This window comes from Coenobita brevimanus, chromosome 48, assembly GCF_032717465.1.
Source record: "Coenobita brevimanus isolate Jiangsu-jjx chromosome 48, ASM3271746v2, whole genome shotgun sequence".
NCBI classification, from domain to species: domain Eukaryota; kingdom Metazoa; phylum Arthropoda; class Malacostraca; order Decapoda; family Coenobitidae; genus Coenobita; species Coenobita brevimanus.
The window spans coordinates 2,651,040-2,672,643 of NC_137001.1; the positions used below are offsets into that span (position 1 = coordinate 2,651,040).

General features: G+C 44.0%; 1 protein-coding gene across 1 annotated transcript in view; it reads left to right on the top strand.

Moving 5' to 3' along the window:
* Positions 1-1,106: 1,106 nt before the first annotated feature.
* The window catches only part of LOC145399260 (uncharacterized), a 35,180-nt gene continuing 14,682 nt past the window's right edge, over positions 1,107-21,604 (top strand). The window contains exons 1-3 of the mRNA XM_080271943.1: positions 1,107-1,285; positions 1,474-1,642; positions 1,916-2,059. Coding sequence (XP_080128069.1) covers positions 1,107-1,285; positions 1,474-1,642; positions 1,916-2,059 — 492 coding nt within the window. The remainder of the gene's footprint in view (positions 1,286-1,473; positions 1,643-1,915; positions 2,060-21,604) is intronic.

Below are 21,604 nucleotides of genomic sequence, written 5' to 3' on the forward strand. Positions count from 1 at the left end.
GTGGTGAAATACCGCCTCTGAGAAGTAAGCCGGACATCATCACCCCAGGAGGAGAGTACAAGGAGGCGATGTCTACCCCACCAGGAGATGACAGGGAGGCTGGCTCACCTGCAGTACCTTCCAGGCAAGAGCGTCTTATCTCCCTCGTGACCCGACGCCCCTCTTCTCCGTTGCCAGACCACCTGGCAGTGTACAGGAAAATTACATTACACTCCGGTGGAGGGAATGCTTGCCAGACTCGGGGTGGGACTTGCAGTGGCAAGATTCCAAGCAGACCCTCGGATGCCGAGTCCCTTGGATCAGCCTCCTTTTTAATAGAGAACTCAGGAGAAGCCTCAAGGGCTGCTATTCCCCCACAGGAACAGCGGCACAGTATCACCCACCGGGGATACTGTGGGTGGAAGGACCATCGGTTCGCCACCCTCTGCCAACCCCCCTCGGGAGCCGACACGTCGGCACGTCCACCAGATGACCCAAGGAGGAAGGCGGGCTCTGGGGTACTCTGTAACAGAGGTACCACACGGGACGAGACATTGCCATCCCCCAGTGCTGTCTACAGGACAGGAGTCCCAGACCCTACGGCTGGAGAGCAGCCTCTGTCGGAGCTGTGGCCATAGCTAGGCATATCCATTGGGCACCTTCTCCTCACAGCCAAGACTATGGCCAGAGAACAGCCTCTGTTGGAGCTGTGGCAATAGCCAGGCATATCCATTGAGCACCTTCTCCCCGCTGCCAGAAATACGGCTGGAGTGCAGCCTCCATCAGAGCTGTGGCAATAGCTGGGTGCATCCATCGGGCACCTTCTCCCTGCCACCAGGGACTGTAGTGCCAAGAGGATCCTCTCCCGACTCCTTTTGCCCTCCTGTTCCCCGTGGGAGCCAGGCAATGCCAAATGGGGCTGCCTGACAGAGGGAGAGTCCCTTGGAACTTCCCCTTCTAGCCCAGACCAGAGTTCTGGTGGGGCCTCTCCGCCCCACCAAGTAGGAGAACTGGCCCCTGGCAACTCTCTCTCTGCCCATCCCCAGGCTCCTGCAGAGGAAGGTACCTCTTGCCCTGAACACCACTCTGTTGGCAGAGTAAGGTGTCCCTTTCCCTCCCCCCTCTACATGAGAGGGCGGTTTCTGCTCCTTTTCAGAGACCCCACCAGAGACCAGTGCAAGTGTGACATCCCCGAGGCCCTGTGTCCTGTCCTTGCAGCCTCAGGTGGTGCTGGACTCCTCCAGGATGAGAGGCCGCAGCTCACTGCTGCCAGCCTCCTCCCGATGGCAAGACCGCAGTCCCCAGAGTCAGTAGGCCTCCCCCGGTGCCTGTTGCAGTAAGGCTTCCTCAGCGACGGCGGCTGTAGACCCTCCCTGACGGTCGCCTCTGCAGAACACCCTGGGCGCTGCCCTCTCCATGCCCAACCCCAGCCCTGGGCCTCCCAGGTCCTCTCCCAGGACCTCGACAATGACTAAGGGTCCTGGCCCTCTCCAGCCCTAGCCCAGAGAGCCCTGCCTCCTGCCGGGCTGTACCAGCTAGGGAGCCGCCCAACACACCACCCGCCCACTCCTCCAGGGCTAGTGGCAACCTCATGGACCACCCACCCCTGTACTACTCGCCAGGCAGCCCACCTCCCATGCCTGGTCACCATCTGAAGCTCTTGGCATAAGTCCTCCCACCCGTGGACCATATCCTCCATTCTGCCAGAAGAGTGAGTACTAGATCCTATGATTGCACACTTCCCCAGTGTTGTTGGATACCTCCTCCAGTGAACCAACCCCTGTGACCCCTCCCCCGTATCCATGGTGCCTCTCACCAGTGTTGACCAACCCTCCCCAGTGCTCTACCCCCCTCTCCCCCCCCCAGCTGAAGCGGTGTTCTCCCACCCCCCTCGGTGTGCCAGAGTGAATTCTACTACCTGTGATCTCGTGCACAGAGTGTTCAACACCCACCCACGGGCCGGTTCCCCGACAGTGACAACTCTCCCCCAGTGTCGCCCCCACAGGACAACATATGTCAGTGTAACTCTCCCCCAGTGGGCTCCCCCTTCCCTCCCCAGGCCCCCAGTCCCCATCCCCAGGTGAATAGACCCACTCTAGACTCGCTAATACCCCCCTCCTCCCCCCCTTTATCAAGTGCAGGACATTATATACTCTCGTCTTATTTTTTTCTTATGCGAGGAAGAAGGAACCAAAGGCCATGAGCCTGCAATAAGAGTTCCCTCAAAGAGAAAAACAAAATACAAGAGAGAGCCAAATTCAAGATCCATTCATTTCAAGATGCCTGGACACACTGCGTTTGAAAGACTGGGGATCATAGGAAGCAGGAAATACAGACAGACAGAGACAGTTCCAGAGTTGACCTGTTCCATAAATGAAGGACTGGAATTAACGGTTAACTCTTGCATTAGAGAGTTGGACAGAAAAGGGATGAGAGTTTGCTGCTAGACAGGTGCTACGCGCCCGTCATAGAGGTGGAGGAATACATGCAGACAGTTCAGAGGAGCAATGACCATTAAAGTAGCGACAGAAAAGAGATAAAGATGCAACAGTGCGGCGAAGAGACAGAGGTTGAAGGAAGTCAGTAAGAGGAGGAGAGTTAATGAGACGAAAAGCCTTTGACTCCACTCTATTGAGAAGAGCTGTATGTGGGGAGCCTCCCCACACATGAGAGTTGTACTCCACACAGGGGCGGATAAAACCCCTCTATAGAGTCAACAATTGTGCAGGGGTAAAGAAAGAACGGAGTCGGCTTAGCACACCCAATCTCTTGGAAGCAGATTTTACAAGAGATGTAATATGATCTTTCCAAGATAAGTCCCGAGTAAATGAAACCCCAAGCATGTTCAAGGATGATGCAGGATTAAGCTGAATATTATTAAATATTAGTGGGTATACCTGTGGAAAATTTTGACGGGTTGAAAAGTGTAAGAACTGAGTCTTAGATGCATTAAAAACAACCAGATTATTCTTACCCCTGTCAGAGATACAAGCCAAGTCAGACATTAGGTGTGCCATGGCCTCATCCCTTGTTTGTTGAAGTAACTGCTGAGATGGGTGTTGCGGGAACCGAATGGAAAGGTGAAGGGTGGAGTCATCAGCGTGTGAATGGATAGGTTTCGATGTACAGCTTAGAAGGTCATTGATGAATAGAAGGAAGAGAGTTGATGATAGGACAGAGCCCTGAGGAACACCACTGTTGATAGATCTTGGAGAAGAACGATGGCCATCTACAACAGCGGCTATAGAACGACCAGAAAGGAAGCTAGCGATGAAGGCACGGATAGAATGATAGAAACCGTTGGAGGGCAGTTTGGAAATTAAAGATTTATGCCAGACTCGATCGAAAGCCTTTGAGATGTTAAGTGCAATGGCAAAGCTTTCACCAAAGTCCCGAAAAGAGGATGACCAGGAATCTGAAAGGTAGGTGAGAAGATCGCCAGTGGAGCGTCCCTGACAGAACCCGTACTGACAATCAGGAAGAAGATTGTGATAGGAAAGATGCCTTAAAATTTTTCTATTGAGAATTGACTCGAAAACTTTTGAAATACAGGATGTTAAAGCAATTGGACGATAGTTGGAGGGTTGGGAGTGGTCACCCTTCTTTGGGACTGGCTGAATGAGAGCAAATTTCCAGCAAGAAGGAAAGGTACAAGTTGACAGACAAAGATGAGTTTGCCTAGGCAGGGTGTAAGCACAGAAGCACAGTTCTTGAAAACAACAGGAGGGACTCCATCAGGCCCATATGCCTTGTTAGTATTGAGGCCAGTGATGGCAGAAAATACATCAGCTGAAGAAATTTTAATGTCAGCCATGAGGAAGTCAGAGGCGGGAAGTGATAGAGGAACAGCACCGGAATCGTCTAAGGTGGAATTGGAGGAGAAAGTCTGTGCGAAGAGATCTGCTTTATCAGTAGAAGAAATAGCTACAGAACCATCAGAGTAGAAAAGAGGAGGGAAGGATGATGAGGTAAAGTTGTTAGAAAGGTTACTGGCAAGGTGCCAGAAGGAGCGGCAAGAATTCGAGTTGGAGAGTTTAGAGCATATGGGAAATATTTTCCCCCAGAGCAGTTGCGCTCTCTATTTTTATCATAGTTATCCCTGGTTAAAGGCAGAGGAAAAATTGAGACCGTTGTTAATTGTTCAAGCGGTTTTAATAACCCAGAAATTACGTTCTCTTTAATAATTCTTGTTACTGATAAATTAAATGCTACTGCGTTTAACCCTCGTGGACAACTATACATTGTAAATACATGTAATTATGTGGTATTTTCCACTGACCTAAACTCCGTCTGCGCGTTAGGTGACATGGCAAGCAGGGAAAGATTCTCCTGTTAAGAGAGATGTGGAATTAAGATATTTACACAGTTTAAGGGAATATTTGGTCTAACTTTAGTTTAAATAAAACTAAGATTAATTCGTTAGATTTGCCTTGTACATATCATGATGTAATCTAACTGTATTTAGTACTGTAAATAATTAATAGTTGGCAACCTACCATTCTATGAGGGAGGTGGGTCCTGCCGCACACCGCACTCTGTTCCTAGTCACTCTCAAGCTAGGTTGTACATACGCACCATAAGGACGCTTGCTTGCTCAAGCAATTACACTAAGCAGCCTCATCGTCATCGGTTATCGATCACTCCCTCTTCACTAGCTAAGTAACCTTTACGAATTGGCCAATTCAAGGGGGGATTAGCTATGAGATAGAAGAGAAATAGTTATTGTAGGTGAGTTAAGGTTAAGTTACATTTCGCCTAACTCTATGAGACCTGTTGATTTACTTAAGAACAACTTTATAGACGAGTAACGACCTACTAGTTGTTTATTAGTAAATACCAGAAATTTCTTACATAGCGGTGCCCCGGTAGGGATACCGACTTGTATACATTAAATATTTTTCACATTTTGGTGCCCAGAAAGAAGGACCCGATTTGTTTACCAGAACTAAACATTTTTGACATTTTTGGTGCCCCGACTGAGTGAGGAAAACCGATGTGTGCCAAAGCGCTGAATGTGTTTAAAGTTCCTTTTGTGGGACACAGTTTACTACCACGTTCGGTTGAAGTGGAAGACGTGGACGTACGTGTCTATAGAGCCCCGGGAGGAAAGGCAAGCTCTTTCTCTGAAGATGAAAGGCTGAATGCCGTACTAGACTGGAAGCATGACCGTACGGTCCTGTTCCTTGGATGAAATGATATCCATGAGGACGTGGAGGTCAATGAAGTTGTGGAGAATATTTTAGCAGTGGTAGGAGCCATAGAGGGCTCTTGTAAATTCTCAGTAGCCATAACCCTCCTCGAGCCAAGGAACCTGCCATATGGCTCTCCAGTTTGTTATGGAACATATAAATTAATTAGCAGAGCTGTAAACCAAAAGTTGCAATGGGCCAGGAAGGGAAGGGATTTCATACATTTTAATGCCAAGCCCTTCCAAGCAATGTTGAAAGCTGATGGTATTCATTGGAACCGTCATGGTAGGGAAGCGGTTCTGCAGAAATTTATAAATTATGTAGAACATAAGAAAGGAGAGTTCTATGCTGTACAAGCTATGGGTGGGCCTATGGAGTATTGAGGTAATTAATTCTCAGCTCGGGGAATATGGGTGTTTTGGCAATTGAGTGTGGGGATGAAATAAAACCCTAGAGGTTTAATAACCCTGGGGGATAGGTTGAAATTATAGACCTAATCCCTACACTCCTCAAAATTAAATGAATAATTAGCTGAGCTGTAATGAATATTACGAAATTGGGAGAAGGGATAATTTGCACAATGAGGACTTAATCACTTCCCTCTACAAAATTTAAAATAATCAGATCATTACAAAGTTGAGGTAAATTTGTGGTTGGAATTCATAATTAAATTATTAAATTAGAACTCCGTCAACATGTCTATTTCTTTATTGCAAAGATCTTCTAGAAGTAAGGCAGGATGGGTAACTAGAGCCATAAATGATTGTAACCAGTCGTTGGACCAAATACCTCTGTCCAAGGAGAGAATAAATAGTCTCCTAAATATCCTGAAAGACCGATGGAATAAGTACGAAGAGGGTTACTTAACTTTAGAAGAGGCTATAGTAAAGGCTGAGAATAAGGAACTCTTAGAGTCAGAAACTACGAAGTTTGAACACAAATTAGAAGAATACTTAACTGTAGTAAAGACACTAGAGTCAGAATTAGCTGACACTGCCGCGGAAACACAAGTTGTGGCACAGCAGAGTAGAGCTGTGTTACCACAAATAACGCTTCCGGAATTTGATGGGGAGCAGAACTGGAAATCCTTCTGGGACCAATTCAAATATTTGGTACACGATAGAACAGATCTCCCTAAAGTCACCAAACTTACGTATTTGTTAGGACAGGTCAAAAGAACACCATATCAACTGATAAAAGAATTACCAGTAGAAGAAAATAATTATGAGGTGGATTTGACCATCCTTAAACAAAATTACGAAGACAGGGAACAAGTTATAAATCAATTATTAAGGGCTCTAATGGAATTACCCAAGCCTAGGCACGATTTTGATTCCTTGCAAAAATTTAGAATTGCACTAAGTTGTAATTTAAAGGCCTTAGGTACTTACGAAGATATTAAGACATCAGATTGGGTGCTTTCAAGAATTGTGTCCTTAAAGCTACCACCGAAAACCAAGGATGCTTTGTATGGTAGGTACCAGAAGGATAATTTCTCCTGTGAAGAGATTGAGGAAGGCTTGATGCAACTCTGTAAACATTTGCAAGGAACATTAAACACTACTGAGGTCAAACAGAAGACTGAAGTAAAGTAAAGAAAAAACCCATTAACCAACTGATTGGGAAAGTTAAGTTAGAGAAGACTAAGTATGTGCCTAAAGAAGAGATAGGTACTTTCCTTAGCTCCACAAAGGTCGAGGATAAAGTATTAATGAAATGCGTGGCTTTGACAGTACTCCCGAGGAAACTCCCGGAGAATACTATAGTATCCCCAACGATAGGGCGAACCAGGAACAACAGAGTTCGCCCACAAGTATGCCGACACCCCCACACGGACCCCACGGGGTAGCCGCCACCAGCCACCACCACTCCGGTCAACAACGACGCATGTCAGCCCGGGCCGTGCGCCCCTGTGACATACAGCCACCACACCGCCGCCACCGTAGGTGAAAGACACTACCTTCGCGTGGCAGAATCACTGAGCTAGCTAGGGGTGGAGTCAGAAACAGTACTCCAGACAGCGCCCCTCTGGTAGAGACGATCTATGGTCGCTCCCAGTGTTTCGGTCGAGACGATCAATGGTCGCTCCCTTAGTGTTCAGGTTGAGATGATCAATGGTCGCACCCTTAGTGTTCCGGTCGAGATGATCAATGGTCGCTCCCACAGTGTCCAGGTAGAGACGATCAATGGTCGCTCTCTTAGTGTTCCGGTTGAGACGATCAATGGTTGCTCCCACAGTGTCCAGGTAGAGATGATCAATGGTCGCTCCCTTAGTGTTCTGGTTGAGACGATCAATGGTCGCTCCCACAGTGTCCAGGTAGAGACGATCAATGGTCGCTCCCTTAGTGCTCCAGTCGAGACGACCAATGGTCGCTCCCACAGTGTCCAGGTAGAGACGATCAATGGTCGCTCCCTTAGTGCTCCGGTCGAGACGATCAATGGTCGCTCCCACAGTGTCCAGGTAGAGACGATCAATGGTCGCTCCCTTAGTGCTCCGGTCGAGACGACCAATGGTCGCTCCCACAGTGTCCAGGTAGAGACGATCAATGGTCGCTCCCACAGTGTCCAGGTAGAGACGATCAATGGTCGCTCCCTTAGTGCTCCGGTCGAGACGATCAATGGTCGCTCCCACAGTGTCCAGGTAGAGACGATCAATGGTCGCTCCCTTAGTGCTCCGGTCGAGACGATCAATGGTCGCTCCCTTAGTGCTCCGGTCGAGACGATCAATGGTCGCTCCCACAGTGTCCAGGTAGAGACGATCAATGGTCACTCCCTTAGTATTCCGGTCAAGACGATCAATGGTTGCTCCCACAGTGTTCGGGTAGAGACGATCAATGGTCGCTCCCCCAGTGTCCAGGTAGAGACGATCTATGGTCGCTCCCAGGGCGTAGCTAGGAGAGCGATGTCTCCACAACCGGAGATTGAACTCCAGGTGTCCTGTCCCAGAACATCCCGGACAGACCTCCCTGCCTCCCCCGGTCTCTGTTCTTTACGCCTGGCCCTTGAGCAGACACACCTGTCAGGCCCCAGTGACAGTCGCTGCCGCAGTCCTCCCCTGACGGCGCCTCTGGACGTGGGAGACCGCAGCCCGTCGCCTCGCTCGGCCCTCCCTAGGACACCCGGGCGAGACCTCGCCACGCCCCCACGATGCCGGGACCTGACCCAGAGGTTCCGGGACCTATTTGGCCCCAGTCCCAAGGGCCTTACGCTGGAGCCCAGTCCGGAAGCCACCGGGAGTCCCGGACACGAGAGGACGCCCTTGCGAGCCACCCCGTGCCCTCTCAGTTCGCCCTGTCTTGACGGCGCCCCTAACTCAGCCGGATCACCAATGTCGTGCCCCCGTCTCCTTTCTTAAGAGAATACGGGTGATAATGTAATATTAGTGATATAGGTTAAGTGTGACTGACTCTCGCCTAGAATAAGTATTGTGCAGTGAATTTATGTAATGTATATCGGGGTAAATCAGATCACAATGAGAAGTTAGAGGTCGAGAATGTGGACTAAGATCTGAGCGAAAATACGTGCGAGTGTCGCCCCGGATATTTATAAAGACATATCCCCATTGTTGGAAGAAGGACTGTGAAGAAGATATATCATTAGTGTTCTATTGGCTAGCCGCGAAGTAATATTGTGAAGTAGTATTACGTGTATTACGACCTTGTTACGCGTTGTGAAGCGAGATTCTATATACCATACCTTGAAGACCTCTCTGACAGATGTGTAATTAATAAAGCCTGTGCCTAAAGAGACATGTTCCCACTCTAACGAGGAAATATCAAGAAAGGAAGTATTAATGATATTCCCTCCCTCTGCACGCTACCCCTAAAAACCCTCTCCATTACTCGCTCATGCTCTTAAAGCCAAATCAAGAATCAGAGTTATTTGCCAAAGTACCTTCGCTAACAGAAACCATATAAACTCCCCTGCTAATATCGGGCATCTTCCAATATTACCATAACTTTCTCCTCGCCGTTTTAAGTCATTCCCCGTGCCTCCCCTATCTCCTAGTGAATCACACTCCCCCCCCCTCCTTCTCCCCCCCTCCGCGCTCTGCGCGCACCTGTATTTACTGCACTCCTAATACACTAGGATTTGTTGTGTTGTCATCAGTATCTAGAAAGCAAGTATCCTGCGAGACACACATATCTTAGATAAGGTTTTATATTGCTCAATATTGGGTTGTAATATCTGCTGAAAAGTCCTGTGTCTGACTGTGGTAATATATGTGTATGGTGTTGCCGAAAGTTTTTATGTCCTGCCTCTCTTTATTGCACTAGCTCCGGTCTCGAAAGAGGACCCCGCTCAATGTTGGGTGAAATAGGTACGAGAAGTCGAGCCTAATTCTTCCCAGCATTACAATTAAAGATAAGGAATAAACATGCTGAAGATATTACGGAAATAAAACCTTCCATGGTAAAAGACAGGAAAGTTTGCGTCTTTTGTGGTGAGCAACATTCCAGTGCATCTTGTCAACAGTTCCCTGATTATGCTTCTAGAGTAGGGAAGCTTCAGGAACTGGGGTGTTGTAAAATCTGTATGAACTCCGAACATGCTGCCGTGGACTGTAAGACTAAATTAAATCTTTGCTTTAAATGCAAAAAAGATCATCATCATAGTGCTTTATGCCCTAGGATGAAAATTGAGGTTCCTAAACCTGCAAGCATCAATATGACAATTGCAAAAGGGAATGCTCCATTAGTAATGCCAGCTGCAGTACCAATAGCAGATGTGAAAGTATTGTTTGAGAATAGAAACCAATTAGTATGTACCCTGTTTGATACGGGTGCTCAGAAAACTTTCATTTCTGCAGACATTGTGGAGAAATTAAAGTTACCTGTTATCGGCAAGGTAAATCTAGCCATTACAGGATTCTTAACAACTAGGAAGGCTCAGTCTTTTGATTTAGTTAGACCTGTAATACAATTAGGCCGATATAAATGCCGTATAACAGCAGCTGTGCTTGATACTATGGAGACAAGTATATACATAAAGGGATTGAAGGAAACCTCTGATCATCTGCAAAGCTCAGGGATAAAGTTGGCTAAACAGAATGTTGAATCAGATACTGTGGGTCCCATAAAAATGATAATTGGTTCTGATTATTGTGGAAGATTCCTACATAGGATTTTCAAAAGGAATAAGGTACAGTTGTTCAAGAGTCCAGGAGGTAACCTTATTATGGGTCAGTTGCCTTTTCCAAAACAAGTTAAAGGAGAGGCCAAACTAGTAGACTCAGTCTTTGTTACCCCCACACAGTCATTGATGGTAGCTAGAATAGGTGCACAATTAGAACCTACTCAGATAAATGACTTGTTGGATGAAAACATTGAACCTGTACACAAACTGTGGGACCTAGACAGTATAGGTATACACTCTGAGGAACCAACCCCTGAAGATAAAATAACTTTGGATCTGTATAATCAGTCTGTGGAATTTAAGGATGGACAATATTGGGTAGGATTACCATGGAAACTAAACCATTCAGAGTTACCAACAAATTACCAAGCAGCTAAAGCTCAGTTAAATTCTCTTCAAAGAAAGTTGAGAGATAAACCAGAACATCTGACCCTATATGATAATATTATAAGGGATCAATTGAAGAATAAATTTATAGAAGAGGTAGAATACCCTGTTAACCACAAAGAAGGACACTACTTACCACATCATGCTGTAAACAAGGATTCAGTAACTACTCCCATAAGGATAGTAATCAACTGTAGTAGTAAAGCATCCAAGGGATCAGCTAGCTTGAACGATTGCCTATACTCTGGACCTACACTAACAGAGAAGTTAGGGAATGTGTTACTAAGATTTAGAGAGAAACCTTACGCTTACACAGCAGACATTAGTAAGGCTTTTCTTAGAACAGGACTGAGAGATGAAGATAGGAAATTTACAAAATTCCTCTGGCCTCATGATCCTCAAAATCAGGATAGTCCATTGAAAACTTACTGTTTCCGATCGGTGCTCTTTGGCTCTTGTGCTAGTCCTTTCCTACTTTGCAACACTTTAAAGCATCATTTTGAAAATGCCAAATGTCCAGAAACAGGGCAGGCTTTTTATATGGATAATTTGCAAGGTGTTGCTGATACAGAATCGGAAGCTTTGAAGGCTTATGAAGTAGCCAATTCCGAATGTGGGAAGGCAAATTTGCCGTTACAGAGCTGGAATACAAATTCACCGCTTTTGAGGAATAAAATACAAGAGGACTATCCAGATTCTGACATTCCCAAAATTCAAAATGTGTTAGGTCTTAACTGGGATACAACAGCTGATGTAATAAGTTTGAAACCAATTAAGTTCTCTGATGTCACTCTCACCAAGAGGTCCTTGTTAAGCAAGGTTTCCAAGCTATTTGACCCATTAGGATTTGTTAGTCCTATAGTTATTAGGGGCAAATGTTTAGTACAGGAGGCTTGGCGAGAAAAATCAGACTGGGACACTGAATTAGGTGAGACATATGTGGAACAATGGGAACAGATTAGAAAGGAGTTTGAAACCACATCAAGCATATGTATTCCCAGGGAAATGAACAGTAATGAGAAGTCGCACTTACACATATTTTGTGATGCTGCCTATGGAGCAGTAGCTTATTGTGCAACTGGAGAGGATAGTAAGATTATTATGTCCAAAGCCAGAGTTGTGCCAATGAAAGAAAGAACCCTACCTCAAATGGAATTGGCTTCCATAGAAGTAGGAACTAAATTGGCCAGGTATATAACCATTACTCTTGATACTCAGTTTGAGGATATTTACATATGGACTGACAGTGAGATTTGTCTTTACTGGATAGGGAAGGAAGACAGCAAAATTCCTTTCGTCTGTAATAGAGTGAAGACTATTAAAGAGCTGTCTTCCAAATTTAATTTCATGCATGTGTCCTCCAAACAAAATCCAGCCGATCTGCTCTCGAGAGGTTCGACCGTAAGGAGACTGATCAAAGATAATTTGTGGTTTAAAGGTCCTAAATGGTTACTCACTAAGGATTGGCCTGAACAGAAACAGTACAGTATTGCTGAGATTAGTGCAGTGAACTTGGATCCTATAATACCTGAGCCAGAAGTAACTGACATCAGCCGATTCTCGTCAATAAGACAACTTCTAAATACTACTAAATTGGTTGTTGAATTTTTGAATAAGAAGGTGGGGTTTCAGAAATTAGATCCCCTAGAATACTGGCTGAAAAGAGTACAAAAAATTCTTACGGGGAAATATATAAACTTTTAGGCCAAGACACTGGAAAAGGGAATAAGCTGATGAAGAATTTAGGCTTGTTCTTAGACGGAAAAGGTCTGATAAGATGTCGAGGCCGATAGGTAAAGGCTGACTTGCCCATCCAAACCAAACATCCCATTTTATTACTTAAGAGTGGATGCTTTGTACAACTTATTATAAAGGAAGCCCATGATTCCACTCTCCATGGAGGTGTACCGCAGACCTTAGCCCAAATTTGGGAAAGGTACTGGATTCCTAAGGGTAGACAGGTTATTAAAAAATATCTCAAAAACTGCATCATTTGTAGGAGGTATGAGCAGCGACCTTGTATCTACCCAGGACCACCAGCCCTACCGAAGGATAGGGTGAACATAAGTCGGCCCTTCCATATGCACAGGGGGTATAACTGTTACGGGTGAGGAAACTCCCCATAAAATTACATTTGTTTATTTACTTGTGCCTATACAAGGGCAGTTCATCTAAAATTAGCGGAAGACCTAAGCTCTGAGACATTCCTCAATGTCTTTCGCAGATTTGCCGCTAGAAGGTCTTGTCCTGGCAAGTTAATAAGCGACAACAGAACTAATTTCGTTGGAGCAGCACCTTTACTGTTGAACCTAATGAACGACCCAAAGGTTAAGTCAGCGCTGGGAATCCGAAATTGTATTTGGCAGTTCACAGCTCCAAGAGCTCCATGGCAAAATGGATTCACCGAAAGAATGATTGGTATTGTCAAGAACTGCCTAAGGAAAACATTACATAGAACTAAGATCACGAGAGAAGATTTAAGAACAGTAATAACTGAAATTGAAACCAGGATTAATAATAGACCCTTGACTTATCAAGATGACACTAGCGACTCGCTAGAGGCCTTAAAACCGGCTCACATGTTACATGGCAGGAAGCTCCATCCGATGCCTTGTGTGGATATCCAGGAAGAAGTTGATGATCCTAACATAGAAAATAATGATTTAGGACAACATCTGCGGGAGGGATATCAACGTCTGAAAAGGGTGCTGGATACTTGGAATAGACATTGGAGCGAAGAGTATCTTTTGAGCCTATGCGAGAGGTTTTATGGAGCTCAAGCTGCCAGCAACAAATCAGTTATTAACATAGGAGACGTGGTCTCAGTCAAGACTGAACAGCCAAGATCCCAGTGGCCATTAGCTAAAGTGATCTCCACACACCCAGATTCTGAAGGGGTGCTGAGACTCGTAAAAATAAAATGCAGGGGACATACCAGTATAAAAACTATTGATAAACTGGTACCCCTTGAGTTAGCAGCCACTCCGGATCCAGAGTATGGTGAAGATCAAACGGGTCAAGAGGCGCGACCTAGTAGGGCCGCAGCACAAGGTTCTCGAGAACTATGGGGGGAACTCTTGGCTAAGGGTCATATTACATGATACAATGTATCATTTTCCGCCGGCTCCAAAACTGTGGGAAATATTTTCCCCCAGAGCAGTTGCGCTCTCTATTTTTATCATAGTTATCCCTGGTTAAAGGCAGAGGAAAAATTGAGACCGTTGTTAATTGTTCAAGCGGTTTTAATAACCCAGAAATTACGTTCTCTTTAATAATTCTTGTTATTGATAAATTAAATGCTACTGCATTTAACCCCCGTGGACAACTATACATTGTAAATACATGTAATTATGTGGTATTTTCCACTGACCTAAACTGCGTCTGCGCGTTAGGTGACGTGGCAAGCAGGGAAAGATTCTCCTGTTAAGGCAGATGTGGAATTAAGATATTTACATAGTTAAAGGGAATATTTGGTCTAACTTTAGTTTAAGTAAAACTAAGATTAATTTGTTAGATTTGCCCTGTACATATCATGATGTAATTTAACTGTATTTAGTACTGTAATTAAATAAGAGTTGGCAACCCACAATTCGATGAAGAGTTGGGGCTTGCCACGTTCACTCACTCTGCTCCTAGATCTCGTGGAGTTAGCACTTTGTTCCTAGTCATTCTCAAGCTAGGTTGTACAGAAGCACCATAAGGACGCTTGCTTGCTCAAGCAACTTCACCAAGCAGCCTCATCGTCATCGGTTAACGATCACTCCCTCTTCACTAGCTAAGTAACCTTTAAGAATTGGCCAATTCAAGGGGGGATTAGCTATGAGATAGAAGATAGTTATTGTAGGTGAGTTAAGTTTAATTTACGTTTCGCCTAACTCTATGAGACTTGTTTAATTTACTTAGACAACTTTAGGGAAGAGTAACGACCTACGAGTTGTTTACCAGAAAATTCTTGCATAGCGGTGCCCCGGCAGGGATACCCACTTGTATACATTAAATATTTTTCACATTTTGGTGCCCAGAAAGAGGGCCCCGATTTGTTTACCAGAACTAGTAAACATTTTTCACATAACTAAAGGGCCACAGTCAAACTATGAAGCAATATGGCCGCCGTCTTTCTGAACTGTAAATCTTCGGAGAGAGATAATTTACTGGAAAGCATTTGATATCCAAAGTCTTTAAAGTACACGTTCAAAAATATCAACGGGGCACTTAGGAATATATGGAAATTTTCCAGGTTCTGATGGCAAATCATTAAAGCACAAGAGATAAATGGAGTGGAAAGATGGCGTAGTCAGCATCAGTGATAGGATTGTCAGCGTTGTGGCTTCAACTGTGTGTAATCATTGGTGAGTCACTGAGGTGTCACAGGTATCTAGGTGAGCTGGATCATTTCCCCGTCAGGACGATCGTGTGGAGGGTGTTCACTGCGTCATTCAAGGATAGACACCACCAGTAAGTTACTGTGTTAGCCATGTCTGATATGCTAAATTAAAAATGTATACGGAACTGATTAATTCTTTGGTATAACTTTAGAAGTAACCAACGTTACCGATTTTCATTATATTACGTCCCTGAACTATTCTAACCAAGACTTACCTTTTAAGGCTAGTTTGAGTTGGGGCAGCTAATTTTGTAGGGGTGGTCATATAGTGGCTTAGGTTAGGCTATCTCTCAGTAGCGGATGAATGTCGCGCCATATTGGCTGGTGCAGGAATGTGCACTAGGTCTGTCAGGCCCTAGGTTAGGTTAGGTTAGTTTGGGTTAGTGCAGAATAGTGTGTTTTCAATTAATTTTGATCTTGATTTGGGGGGATAAACCCACTTTTGGAAATCTTACTCAAAATTACAAAAGGGGTATTTTCCCCCCAAAATGAAGGTCAAAACTAATTAAAACATGGTATTTTGCATTGGAAACCATAAAACTAATAATAAAAGAAAACGTTGGTTACTTCTAAATATTTACCATTACTTACTTTGAGAATGTGAATGTGTTATAATGCAGGGGGAATCGCTAAGTACGTCCGTTTGGTAAGGAATTACCCTGTATGCTTGTTTGGATCAGGTCTGTTTTCATGTTTCATTCCCTTTCAGAGAATTTTTAAGCTGTTGTCAGTTTTTGTGTGGTGTAGTAATTATCCAGTTAAACATACACTTTACTTGAACCAGTAGAAGGACCTTACCAATTCAATTCATATTCCTCCAGTTTGTTTTCTGTATTATTATGACTGTTTTCAGGTGGTATTTGTTTTCAGGTGGTAAATTACCTTTAACTGCTGAAAAAGTTCCCACTGTTTTTATCATCATGTTCCTAAAGCTGTACCTACGATTGTTTTGTTTTACGTACTCAAAGGTGGTTTTCGTTTCCCAGCATTCCAAGTGGAGGCTAGGTTAGGTTAGGTTAGATCAAATGAAATTATTAGGTACAGTTAAGCTAGGTTAGGTTAGGTTTAGTTAAACACTTAGGTTAGGACAGTCTCTTCTGCCATTACAGCAGGCAAATAAAGAGTTGACACAGCAGAGCACAGCTAAAAAACAAGAGGGAAATACTTATGTACCACCCCAGAAATAATGTGAAAACTATATGTAACAGACAATCAGGAAGAAGAAGAACTGGTATTGTAAGATGCTTTTACTGCATCAGATAAAGCGTACCGTAAACTGGGGTGAATTCGGACTCGGGGCGAATTTGGATATTGCAATAAAAAGTTGTTTAAATTAATTAATAAATAATGAATAAACATATTGAAAATCTGTTTGCTCCCAATTGTTTGTAATTCTTTACTGTACTTTCGTGTATAAAGATACTTAATATGTCACGTGACACATTTTTTTTTTTTTTTATGCGAGGAAGAAGGAACCAAAGGTCATGAGCCCGCGGTAACAGTTCCCTCCAAGAGAAAAACAAAATACAATAGAGAGCCAAATTCAAGATCCAATCATTTTGAGATGCCTGGACACACTGCGTTTGAAAGACTGGAGATCATAGGCAGCAGGAAATACAGACAAGGAGACAGTTCCAGAGCTGACCTGTTGCATAAATGAAAGACTGGGAGTAACGGTTAACTCTTGCATTAGAGAGTTGAACAGAAAAGGGATGAGAGTTTGCTGCCAGACGGGTGCTATGCGCCCGTCGTAGAGGTGGAGGAATGCAAGCAGACAGTTCAGAGGAACAGTAACCATTAAAGTAGCGATAGAAAAGAGATAAAGATGCAACAATGTGGCGAAGAGACAGAGGTTGAAGGGAGTCAGTAAGAGGAGGAGAGTTAATGAGACGAAAAGACTTTGACTCCACCCTATTGAGAAGAGCTGTATGTGGGGAGCCTCCCCACACATGAGAGTTGTACTCCACACAGGGGCGGATAAAACCTCTGTATAGAGTCAACAATTGTGCAGGGGTAAAGAAAGAGCGGAGTCGGCTTAGCACACCCAATCTCTTGGAAGCAGATTTTACAAGAGATGTAATATGATCTTCCCAAGATAAGTCCCGAGTAAATGAAACCCCAAGCATGTTCAAGGATGATGCAGGATTAAGCTGAATATTATTAAACATTAGTGGGTATACCTGTGGAAGATTTTGTCGGGTTGATAGGTGTAAGAACTGAGTCTTAGGTGCATTAAAGACAACCATATTATTTTTACCCAAGTCAGAGATAAAAGCCAAGTCAGACATTAGGTGTGCCATAGCCTCATCCCTTGTTTCTTGAAGTAACTGTTGAGATGGGCGTTGCGGGAACCAAATGGAAAGGTGAAGGGTGGAGTCATCAGCGTATGAGTAGATAGGGTTATATGTACAGCTTAGAAGATCATTGATGAATAAAAGGAAGAGAGTTGGTGATAGGACAGAGCCCTCAGGAACACCACTGTTGATAGATCTAGGAGAAGAATGATGGCCGTCTACAACAGCAGCTATAGAACGACCAGAAAGGAAGCGAAACCGTAGGAGGGCAGTTTGGAAATTAAAGATTTATGCCAGACTCGATCGAAAGCCTTTGAGATGTCAAGTGCAATGGCAAAGCTTTCGCCGAAGTCCCGAAAGGAGGATGACCAGGAGTCTGAAAGGTAGGTGAGAAGATCGCCAGTGGAGCGTCCCTGACGGAACCCATACTGACGATTGGAAAGAAGGTTGTGATAGGAATGATACCTTAAAATTTTTCTATTAAGAATTGACTCGAAAACTTTTGAAATACAGGACGTTAAAGCAATTGGACGATAGTTGGAGGGTTGGGAGTGGTCACCCTTCTTTGGGACTGGCAGAATGAGAGCAAACTTCCAGCAAGAAGGAAAGGTACAAGTTGACAGACAAAGGCGAAAGAGTTTGCCTAGGCAGGGTGTAAGCACAGAAGCACAGTTCTTGAGAACAACAGGAGGGACTCCATCAGGCCCATATGCCTTGTTAGTAATGAGGCCAGTGATGACAGAAAATACATCAACTGAAGAAATTTTAATGTCAGCCATGAGGAAGTCAGAGGAGGGAAGTGATGGAGGAACAGCACCGGAATCATCTAAGGTGGAATTGGAGGAGAAAGTCTGTGCGAAGAGATCTGCTTTATCAGTAGAAGAAATAGCTACAGAACCATCAGAGTATAAAAGAGGAGGGAAGGATGATGAGGTAAAGTTGTTAGAAAGATTTTTGGCAAGGTGCCAGAAGGAGCAGGAAGAATTCGAGTAGGAGAGTTGAGAGCATTTAGTATGGATGAAATTATTTTTAGTAGAGCGAAGAACAGACTTAGCACGATTCTGGGCAGAAACGTAAAGATGATGTGATTCAGGGGTGGGTTGGCTCCGGTACCTTTTGTAGGCCTTCTCCTTGTTGCGGACAGCATTAGAACAAGTGTGATTAAACCAAGGCTTTCTTGCGTTAGTCAAAGGATATGAGAAAGGAATGTATGCTTCCATGCCCGAGAGAATAACCTCCGTAATGCGCAAGGCACACTCAGATGGCTCACGTCCATGGAAGCAATAATCATTCCAGGGAAAATCAAAGAAGTACTGCCTGAGGGCCTCCCAGTCCGCGGCTCCAAAATGCCACAGACGACGTTTCCCTGGAGGGTCCACAGGCCGTACCGGATTGATAGGACAAGTTAAGGTAATAAGGTTGTGATCGGAGGAGCCCAATGGAGAGAAAAGATTAACAGAGTAAGCAGAAGGATTAGTTGTGAGGAAGAGGTCAAGTATGTTGGAGCTTTCTCCAAGGCGGTCAGGGATACGGGTAGGGTGCTGTACAAGATGCTCTAGGTCATTAAGGATAGAAAAGATGTAGGCTTGTTCACCAGTTGGATCCATGAAAGGAGAGGAGAGCCAAAGGTGGTGGTGAACATTGAAATCTCCAAGAATGGAGATTTCAGAGAAAGGAGAAATGGACAGAATGTGTTCCATCGTAGAAGTAAGATAGTCGAAGAATTTTTGATAGTCAGTAGAATTAGGGGATAAGTAAACAGCACAGATATATTTAGTCAGAGAATATATACTAAAAAGCATACATGTGTAAAAAGAATAAAATTTGTAACATTGGCAAACTTTCTTTGGCAGAAATGTTAATGAATAGATGCAGGAAAATCTTCGGTGCCCGGATGTACTTTCATGCGTAGTGTGAAAGTGCAAAGTAAGTAATTAGCGTTATCTTCTCAATTAATCTCTTAACTGGGCATTTAATAAAATTTTTACAATTTTAATGCAAATTGGAGTCAGTTCGGTCATGGGGTGAATTCGGACAGGGGGAGTATGAACGAAAAAGTAACACTTTTTTCATCATTCATTCATTGCCAGATGCCATGTATCCCAAATGGGGTGGCCAAGGGCTTAGAGTTAATTGTTTTACAGGGAGGGGCACTAATCCTCCACCAACCCCACTTGACACGTAGGGACACTTTTTACAATGTACAATTGCTTATAATTTGCCAGATGTGGATACTGTGTGTAATTGGGTTCATATGTATCATTTACAGGTATACTCTTAAGCTTTGATGGCTCAATCGGTAGAGAGTTGGCTTGCAGTCCTGACGGACCCGGGTTCAAATCCCGCTGAGGCAGGGAACAGTCTAAGGATTTGAATTTCTGAAAAATCAGACTTTACTGATCTACCAGAAGGCCCGCCGACATGTCGTAAAAATACCCCCGCTAATACCAATACACCAGTCCTGTATGAGACAGCCCTAGCATGTATTCAGTATGGACGGTGGGTGTTAGCGCCGAAGTGGTGACATGTAGAGGTGTGCGGTACGTGGGAGGACTACTGGGCCTTGAAAGCAGGCTGTGAAGCCTATGCCCAGAGTCGGTCACATTTAAAAAAAAAACAAAAAAAAAACAAGGTCACCCAATGACTCGAACATTTAAGAAAAGAACTGGTGGAGATCAAGGTCCTTATCGTAGTGAAAAAGGCAAGCAAAAAACTGGTAAAGCCAAATAATCATGTTAAATATCACCTGTAACTTATAATCCATCAGTCTTCCAAAAATGAAATTATTAGTCAAGAAATGATTGTTCCATGTACAATACTAAGGTTTGTTGTTAGATTTATCTTATCTACATGTGTTCTAATATGTTTTATTTAAACCAAGGAAAAAAATAAAATTGCTGTTGTGTTCATATCTTATTATAGTCATTAGCTTATTTTGTCAGGGAGTGGCATTATTTTTGTACTGGAAGAACATTTTTTTAAAAGCCCCAGAGCGTCCGATATTGCCCCACATACGTCCGAGACTAAACTGGGAACCTAGGGTAGTCATATGCATTCATTTTTTATTTATGTACGAATTTATACAGTGTGTCCGAATTCACCAAAGCTTCAGTACAAATTCGGACACCCATTACTATATTTGCTATAATTATATATGAAACATTTTAAATTTTTACTGCTATGATTCGATATCCTGGTGGACCAGCTCAACATACAGTACTTAAGATCTTGGACTGAATTAAAAACTAGATTACATGGAACAAAAAAATGAAAAAATCGTCCGAATTCACCCCAGTTTACGGTATGTGTACCATTATTCAAAACTGACTTTTGTTATCGTGCAGATAACACAAGAAGATGGCTGGCAAACTATCCAGCAGGCAGATGTACACATGTAACATTTGCCGGTCAGTCTTCGAACATAGAAACTTCACAAATGGCGTCCCTCAAGGATCTGTTTTGTCCCCTACTCTCGTTAACCTATACATGCATGACATACCCACATCCCACACACCACAGATACACCTAGCTTCCTATGTGTATGACATAACACCTACGTGTACACACCAAAACGCAAACACAGCTGCACACATCCTCCAACCTTACCTCAACACACTACACGAATGGTTCACAAACAGACTTAAAATAGTCTCAGCCAAATCTAATGACCCTTTTCACAAACTGGACAGCAGAACACAGTCACATTCCACACCTCATCATAAACAACACTCCCCTACCACACACACACACACACACACACACACACACAATCCTTGGTGTAACATACAATACATCAATGTCATTTAAACAACATATCACAAACATTAAAGATAAATTAACACAAGACTCAGTCACTTGCCCACACAACGTTTGGACACAACAAAGAAACCACCACCACAGTATACCAACAATACATACATTCAGTGATGAATTATGCAACCCCTGCTTGGGCTTCCAACCTCACTAAAACACACTACAACACTCTACAGACCATACAGAACAAGCCCTGAAAATAATCACAGGCTGCACAGCCACAGACCACCTACACCAAAAACCGAAGTCCTCAAAGTCAAGGGTCATCTAGACATGAGAGACACCCAAATTCTCGCCGCAGCCACCACAAACCCACATCATCCACTACACTACATGGCAGCACATTCACACACACCAAGGAATATCAAAACACCCAACACACGATATCATACTGGTACACAGATACAGGCATTCCCCGGTTT